At 43.3% G+C, this 9,187-nt stretch overlaps 1 protein-coding gene across 1 annotated transcript in view; it reads right to left on the bottom strand.

The window, feature by feature from the left end:
* Positions 1-5,471: 5,471 nt before the first annotated feature.
* Positions 5,472-9,187, bottom strand: part of tcf7l1b (transcription factor 7 like 1b) — a 25,414-nt gene continuing 21,698 nt past the window's right edge. Inside the window, exons 2-6 of the mRNA XM_030766129.1 lie at positions 8,766-8,925; positions 8,222-8,329; positions 7,276-7,327; positions 5,695-5,983; positions 5,472-5,631 (exon numbers count right to left, since the gene is read on the bottom strand). Of these exons, the coding sequence (XP_030621989.1) occupies positions 5,472-5,631; positions 5,695-5,983; positions 7,276-7,327; positions 8,222-8,329; positions 8,766-8,925 (769 nt within the window). The remainder of the gene's footprint in view (positions 5,632-5,694; positions 5,984-7,275; positions 7,328-8,221; positions 8,330-8,765; positions 8,926-9,187) is intronic.

The raw sequence follows: 9,187 nt of genomic DNA, 5'->3' as shown, positions 1-9,187 counted from the left end.
AATTCATTAAAACAGTTTCGAGAACAGTCATAAGACTGTACAAATTTTAAGTAAATTGAGTGACATGCGAAGACAACTGCATGACATGTAAATATAGGAGGAAAAAAACACTTTTCTCTCTGTCACTTGTACTGAGGAAAACTTAATCACCAAAAGGTTTTGTTGGTACAATTTCACGCCAGAAGGGGGCGATATAAGACCGAACGACATAATGAGTTTTGACGTTTTGCCTACAAGTGTGTCCGTAGCCCTCTTTACAGCTGTCCAGGTTCTACCTCATAACCAGTGGACTCCTGATGGCTAAGGACATCTCTTAGGAGTCTTTTCACCTGAATGTATCTTTTAAACTCATTGTTTTAGATAGGAATAGGGAAACTATCAGTAGTACACCTTTCGTGTAATCTCACCACTGCGTCCACTCACATACAAACACAGAGCCCAAAGGTAGACCTATTTCATTTTAATCACAAAGATATGTGATTGATGCATGTCCAGATCTCCCTTCAGTCCGCTATAATTCTGTATGTTCGGGTAACTTCAGGCATCTCTTGATTGCGGCGATGCTGGCGCACGTGCGCTGAGAAAACGACCATTGAGAGAAGACAGCGGGCAGAGTCTGACATCTATTTTAGGCCGGTGAACAGGTGTTCAGATAAGTCGATATCGGAACATTTCTCATTTAAAGGATAACCTACTCTTAAGCTTACCTCGCACAGCATATATCGATCCAGAAAACATCGGATCCAAACAGTATTATTAAGTAGTGAATATACCAAACACTCTGACAATTTTCTCATAAATTAATATCATTAATTAGCACCGATCTCAACGGCAGGTATCCGGGAGAGCGAACTTACGCAACCAGCCGATCTCCCAAATGTTAATGAGGGATATTTTACGCCGCAGCTGGAGACAAAGAACCTGCAGCTCCTTGTAATAAATGGGGCCCTAATTATGACATGTGACATTTAAGAAGCTGAATGATCCCCTCTTGTTCTTGAGTTTCATTTACATTTCCTTCTTTAAGGTCAAATTAAGATAAATAATACATAACGGAGAAAATCTTGGGCTCGCAGCCAAGTCATAGCTCCTGTCACGCAGTCACCAGCTGAGACAAGTCTAACTCAATGACAGTGTGGGCGGGAAACAATCAATTAATTGCTCTGCTGGATGACAGGATGGAACTGTGCACCCTTGGCCTCCTCACACACACACACACACACACACACCTCCAGCATCCTGTGCCGTGAACAGGCTCCGACTTCACAAACAGACCTGGGTCAAAGACACGTTTGAATGACTGGGACTTTTTCCCTAAGTACCCTGGTATGATTTCTTTACCTCGTGCCCTCTTGCAGTAAGGTTATTAAAATCCTAAAGGGGTGAAAACTGTTGAAACAATATCAAACACAGATTACGTGAATGCCTTCATCAATTTTATCTCCGTTAATTTAAGTGAGGAAGGCCAACGCGGAAAAAGGAACACTGCAGAGAACTGGGAGAGACATTTGAATACTTCAAATATTAATTCGACCCCGGTCTGCTCATGAGACTATAATTATGATATACAGAGCAATCTTTTCTGTAATGTTTTTTTCTCTCTCTCTCTCTCTTAAGAAAGGGATGTCCTTCAACCTAACTGCTTTGCTTGAATATTCTCAGCAATGCAGACTGTGTCAGTTCTAAAAGAAAAACTGAGTGAGAGACATTGGAATTATCCAGGGGTGAGACTGTCTCAAACAAAACCTCATCGGTCTAAGACTTTCTTATGCATTACACAGATAATTAAACCAATTATAAATTCAGACAAAACCATTTTGGAGTTAGTTAGATAGACAGATAGATAGATAGATAGATAGATAGATAGATAGATAGATAGATAGATAGATAGATAGATAGATAGATAAAAAACAGTTGTCTTTTTGCTTTAAAGTTTAACCACCAATTTGAAATGCAGCGAATGCTTTTGCATCTGAACTGATCTGTGAAACGACGTTTTCTCCTCGTGTCTTAATTCTGAACGTTCAGTAAAAGGGAACGTGTGTGTGTGTGGGTGATGTCAAGGATTTCGAAAACATCAAAGGGTTAACCTGGCAGGAATTCAAGATCAAAGGAGAATCCAAAAGAGGAACCTTGGCAAGGGGACTGTGGGAATTTAATGAAGGAAATTAACATGAATTAATTCTGACCTTGTGTGGAAGAGACAGATGTCTGGTGCAAAAAGGAAATCAAAACAAAGCTAGCCAACGCACACGTATAAAAGGCCCGAATTGGTCGGCAGAGAGTAGTCTACGTATCGGCCCAGATTTCAAGATCGTGCTGCGTGTATAAATTCCCAGGTAAAGCAAACAAATTCTGATGAAATGGACGTTTTTGTTTCTCGTCTACGTGCAATTTCCCTCCATCTGACTCCTTCAAATCTCATTCTGTTATGAGAAGAACAATTATCTCATTAGCCCTTTTCAACATCTCAAATTAAGCAGAGGGTTCTAAGCTATTTTTTTTATAAGGAGTAATCAAATGCATTACAGACCTTTTACTCAAAAGATTTTTATGTTGGTTTTTTATGCATTTTACACAAGGTACAGTTACGTGTCCTTGGTCGAGCTGCTCCATTCAATGCGGTTGAGGGTCTAGATTGGATGTGGTTGAAATTTAAAATGAGGGGTTGAACCTATTCCTGTACAATTACACCGTTACTACCTCTGTAACTAGAAGTTTATTTGCTCAGCGTACAAACCATGCTTGTTAAAATAAGCAAAGATTCTTAACTACTTCAAAATGAAGGCAAACCAACCCAAAAGGAGTCGGTTAAAAAAAACAAAAAACAAAAAAAAAAAAACACTACAGCTTAATTGGTGTGTACACTTGGAAGCCGTGAATGTGAAGACAGACTGGGGCTGTACTGATTGCCTAAAAACGAACCGAATGAGTAGTTACATATACACTCCAATATTCATCTTCACTGTACCAGCCAACACATGTTTTAAAACCCACCCCACGGTTTTTTTTATGGGTTTCATTATGCGGCCGTGCAGGTGTACGGAGAGGCTTTTGCAGTGGTATGGATGAGGGGGGAAAGCCTCGAGGAAACAGGAGGTTCGCTTTCTCTCTCTCTCTCTCTCTCTCTCTCTCTCTCTCTCTCTCTCTCTGGATGACTCTGACAACTCATTACCTTTCATTTGTGTGATGGATCTAAACTGCAGCTTTGGGCGAAGACAGCTACGTCACCGGGGACCCTTGCCCGGGCTTGCCATGATGCAAGACCGAGGCGCAAAACAAGAATATTCCTCCTCTTCCTAATGAGGGGTAAGGAAAACGATATTATAGTGTGAGAGTGTGCATGTGCGCGAGAGCTTGAATGACAGGTCAGTATCTCACCTCCGGGCAGAGAGTGAGACGAGCGCTGAGTTTATGTCAAGCGTCGATCACCCCCCTCTGTCTCTCATACACAGTTAATAATGTATGGTTATGATTCAAAGACATCTCTAACGGTCTACTCTGTATGTTAGACGGACACTGGAGACATACGTCTGCTAGTCTGTATTTAAACTAATGAGTGACCGACGATCTCTCTCACGCGGAAGCAGATCGTGATGGCAAACTGTACAGGGGCCACACAAAAACTAGACTGCATCATCCTGAGTGAAATTAACATCAGATAGTACAGTTTTATAATATGCGCGTGCACGCACATTTTTTAGCCCTCGGCACGTTGTTATATCACTGGAGAGCTGTACAGTCCGATACTGTGGAGAGGAGGGGCTGGGGGGGCTATCGTTAGGTAGTGCATAAGAAGTGTAGTTATTAAATCGCTTTGATGTCGATCGTTTTTTTGGTGGGTACAAGTCCAACAGCTTGCAATTATTATAGCAGTAAATATTACACAGGTCAAGAACAGTTAAGCCGTGTAATTTCACGTTAACTGGCCGCGTGGAGCAGGTTGAAGGTATTGAATGGAGTTCAGTGCAGTATTACTGCGAGATCAAGGAAAACCCTACTACCTGTTCGTTTTTATGATCAACTGTGCGGCGGGTGGGTGGGGGACGTGCCTCCTACCCCGGATCAAGGATTGGTCAGAAGATAGTGAGGGTGCATGATGTCAGCTCCACCGCTGGCTCTCAGCTGGGGGCGATAATTGGTCCATCTTTGGCAGCACTCACGGTCTCTTAAGCCACCGAAAAACCCGGGACCCTACCTTGTGTATCCCCCCCCCCCGCCCCCCCAATTGAATTGCCTAATGAGGTCTCAGGAGCTCCATCCCATTACATTCAGTTAATTAAGGCCGCAGCGGCTGGCCAAACAGCAAATAAAGACACTGTAAAAACCGAAAGAGAGAGAGAGCGAGAGAGAGAGAGAGTGAAAGGAGGGGTTGACCTGTTTTTTCTGCTGTTATTATGGGATTTTGCATTCCAGGAAGGAACAGATGTCTATTATAGTTTTATTGGTATTTATTTTTGGCCGTAGATTCTGCTGTTTTGGCACCGTCTGTTGTTTTCCAGCGCGGTTTGCCTAAATTCATCCAATTAAAGATTAAACTCTAATTCTTTAAAAAATATCAAGACATTTTTTTTTCGCGAGAAGTAAGCTAATTTCCCCCAAAATGTGCGACAGTACATGTGCTGTGTATGACAAAATTCTCAATACATCATTATGATGTCATAATTCATGATGTTCCATGCTTTTCTCATTAGAACCCATAGTGAAGATTCTGTTCTTTAATTGAGCAATCAACACAGTAAAAGTCTAAACAAAACCATATTTGGAACATAAGAAAAAAGTTTGAAGAAGGGAATTTAAAAAAAAAAAAAATCATTTCAGTCGGCACACTACCCACATTAAGTATTTTAAACATGAAAAAAATATATATGTTTGTACGTATATACATTGATCTTACCTTGATTAGCTCATTACCATAACTGAAACCATATTTGAGGAAAATAAAAAGAGATACTCAATTTTAAGAAACAATTTACAAGATTTATTTATATTCATGGTCAAACACTTCAAATTGTAGGATGTGGGGAGTCTATTAAACGGCCAGTACTAAGAAGAAAACTCCAAACTAACATTAATCAGTCTTAAGTCTAAAAGAAAAAAAAAGTTTGTTGTTCCTTCTTGAATTTTTTTTTTTTTTCCTTAGAGAAACTTATTAATACATGTTTTCTTTTATACAAGTAGTTTGTTGGATAAATGCATCAAATAAGAAACAAATTCCGAAGTAAACTTTACAAAAAAATACATTATATTTCGTAGAGAGAGAGGCAGAAAAGGAGATGATCAAATATTGACCAATAATATTTCAATCCTTTTCATTATCAAAAAAGTTGACCTACCATCTATCTTCAAAGGTAAAAAAGCAATTTACAGCATATTTAAAGGAGGTTAAAAGACAGAGAAATAGTTGTTGTTTTTTTTTGTTTTCTTTTTTCTTTTCTTTTCGTTTTTTTTTTTTTTTCCGTTCCGTAGATTTAGTCAGCCGATTTGGTTACCAAGGAGAGGGGCTGCGACTGGAACAAGGCGTGATGGGAGTGCAGGGCGGCCTGGTGGAACGGGGAGGGCGGAGACAGCAGGGAAGGGTGCAAGGAAGTGAAGGGGATTGGCCGGGACAGGATGGGCGGGGTCGTCTGACTGCCTGAGGTACCAATCGAGAGAGAGATGCTGGGCTGGGAGGAGGAGGCAGACGACAACGACGATGAGGATGAGGAGGACGAAGAGGACGAGGATGAGGATGATGAAGAGGCTTTCGCAAGCAGGGGGAAAGGATGATGCGGGGGGTGGGCGCGCCCCTCCGGCTTGGTGGTTAGGGACAGCGGCTGGGCCTGCTCCGAATGGGTGGGGGCCGGGGCGGCCGGCGAGGCCAGGGCGGCAGAGGGCGTGGCCGGGGAGTCCAGCATGCTGCCGTGAGACGATGCTGGGCTGTCTATGGTCTTGTCTTGAGGAAGATACGGCATACACTGCTTCTTATTTCGCGGAGAAAAGTCTAGAAACATTGAAAAAAAAAAAAAAAAAAAAAGAGAGAGTATTTCAGGACAACCTAAAAAGCAGTCAAGACGAATGCTTTCTAAATATTTCTTAATGTGTTCAACAGTCTTATATGATGTGACACACAGAGCCAAGTTATGATACAATAACACGAACAGACATGGGGGCAGCACTGGGCGGAGTTTCCGATGAAAAACAGACTTTCTTTCGTTCCGCAGCGAACTGACAGATTAGCAACTCTACTCCGCGTTAAACCCTCCCAGGCCCAGAAAAGGTCACAAAAGACGCGAAATGGAAATGATCATCAGGTTAAAATAAAAAAAAATTACAGTCAAAATAAAAGGAAAGAAACACGCATGATCCACGGCCAAACACGGAGCACTCGTACACAAAAGGCACAAACTCTCACACACTGACCGCGCGAGAGCCAATGACCAGACGCGTTTTTTTTTTTGTTTTGTTTTTTTTTTTTTTACGATGGTAGCATTCAAATGGAGCGTGACGACTAAAATGGAGTTTGCCACAATGGAGGGACTCATTTTATCACAGTGGCCCTTTTAAAGTTTTTTTCCGTCTCGAACAACTAAAACCGCAGACATACCTGCCTCTGTTAGCACTGAACCTCACAGGCTGTGTGTTTGAGCGAGAGCAAGAGCGAGAGAGAGAGAGAGGGAGAGAGAGAGAGAAAAGGGGGTTAGTACAAAAATGACAGGTGGCCAAGAGCCAGCCACGAAAAGAGCCACCAACCACAAAAGACAGGATAATGAAGTGATGGCTGTGGACTTTGAGAACGGTTAAGCAAATCACCACACATTTGGAGTAATTTGGTAAATTCTCGATCCCGGCTGTCTATATTCCCAGTTTTGTGGCACCTCGTATAAAACTCAATTTTACAGCAGAATCTTGAGGTTCCTCTATTATACGTCTGAATAAAGAATATGCAAATTATGGTTTTTCTGTGGAACCAGATTTTAGCCGTGACTACCACACGGATGACGGAGCCCTTCTGCGTACTTCAACTTCAACTTTGAACTTTGGCCTTTCGCGATATTATCAAACCAGACTTTAAATGCAGCTGGCTGATTTTTTTTTTTTTTAACTTGGTGTCATTTCTATTAGCTTGCAGTGAGTTTACAGTGAGCTGTGGTGAACTGGACATGTCTGAGGCATGAAAAGGCTGCTGGAAATGTTTGGCTGTGGGGTGTGTGTGTGTGTGTGTGTGTGTGTGTGTGTGTCGCTAAAGGAAGCTAGCTCCTCTCTGGAGAGGACGCGCAGAGAAAGCCCTCTCACCCTCTGGTTTTGAGTCTGTCTTGTTATCTCGCTTCCTCTTTTTCCGTTTGCCCTGCGGAGAGAGAGAAAAAAAGAGAGTGAGCGAGTGAATGTGTGACTGACAAACAGAGAGAGAGAGAGAGAGAGAGAGGTAAAGAAAGAAAGGGAAAGCAAGAAGGAAGAGAGAAAAACACAGACAAAAACCAAACAATGACTGCAGGAGGAGAAAAATAGGTGCAAAGTCAGTTCAGCTACATGAACCGACATGTCAAATGGTCCGCACGCCGTATGACAGAAAGAGCGTGTGACATGATTTTTCTAAAGATGGAGAGCGAGTGTGTGTTGCGTGTGTGTTGTGTTGTGTGTGTGTGTGTTTGCGAGTGTGCGTGCGTGCGTGTGTGTTTGCGAGTGTGCGTGCGTGTGAGAGGAGCGAGGGAGGGCGGTCACACATTTTGTTACACTGTTCTTTTTCCTGTGCAAACATTTGTGTTAAAATATCACAACTATCTTTTCAATTAGTCAGTGTCAAACTGTAATTGACTAGCTGTAGTGGGGTTTGTTTTGTATTGATAGAAGGCTGTGGTTGGGCCGGCTGTGTGAATACACAGGTAATATTAGTGCTGAGGCTCTTGGATCACACACACCCAGTGATGACTGAGTGCAGTTTGTGACAGTGTATCAAAGTTTATTATTCCATAAATTAGGGCAGAGTAAGGACTTACTGGCCATGAAAGAGACAGAGAGAGAGAGAGAGAGAGAGAGAGAGAGAGAGAGAGAGAGAGAGAGACAGAGAGAGAGAGAGACAGAGACCGAGACCGAGACCGAGACAGAGACAGAGAGAGAGAGAGAGAGAGAGAGACAGAGAGAGAGAGAGACAGAGAGAGAGAGACAGAGAGAGAGAGAGAGAGAGAGAGAGAGACAGAGAGAGAGAGACAGAGAGAGAGAGAGAGGAGACAGACAGACTCACGTAGTTATCTCTGGCGGACCAGCCGGGGTAGAGCTGTTGGTGCAGCTGTCTCTCCTTCCGCGCCAACTCATAGTATTTGGCCTGTTCCTCTCGTGATAGAGAGTGCCACTATCCACACAAACAGGACAGTCAGAGAGTGTGCGGACAAGGAAACACCAGCCCCACGCACACACACACGAAACACCAGCCCCCCACAGACACACATACACACACACACACACACACACACACGAAACACCAGCCCCCCACATACACACACTCGTGCGCACACACGAACACACACACACACACACACACATACACACGCAGACACACACACATGCACACGCACACACACACACACACACACTCAAGAGTGCAACCACAAATCTACAATCACAAAGCAGAAATACACACACAAACACGCACGCATGCACATACAAACACTCACACTTAAATACACACAGGTACATTTAATTGAGGTGCTTCTGTGTACACGTACACGTACACACACACACACACACACACACACACACACACACACACACACACACAGAGTTCTTACCCTCCTGCCCAGGATCTGGTTGATGGCTGCGCTCTCTTTGAGGGTACACTCTGCCACCACTTTGGCCCTCATCTCCTTCATGTAGAGCATGAAGGCATTCAGAGGCTTCTTAATGTGAGGCCTCTTATCTTCCTCTTTCTTCGCAGGCCCCGGAGACTTTCTGCTCCAACACAACAGGTGTGTGAGTGTCACTCATGGTGTGTGTGTGTGTGTGTGTGTGTGTGTGTGTGTGTGTGAGAGAGAGAGAGAGCGAGAGAGAGACTGCGGTGGAGTTACCAGACCAAACAAAGTGATAAGATGTGGTTTGTGTGTGTGTGTGTGTCTCTGCGAGCTTCCTTGCCTGTGTTTTCATTCACACAGTGGCTTAAAGAGAACAAAGAAAATACAACCTGCTCCTGTCAGTTACAGTCAGGGCACAACTC

Source organism: Chanos chanos, chromosome 1 (assembly GCF_902362185.1).
Source record: "Chanos chanos chromosome 1, fChaCha1.1, whole genome shotgun sequence".
Classification (NCBI taxonomy): Eukaryota; Metazoa; Chordata; class Actinopteri; order Gonorynchiformes; family Chanidae; genus Chanos; species Chanos chanos.
This window is presented reverse-complemented; position numbering and strand designations above follow the sequence as displayed.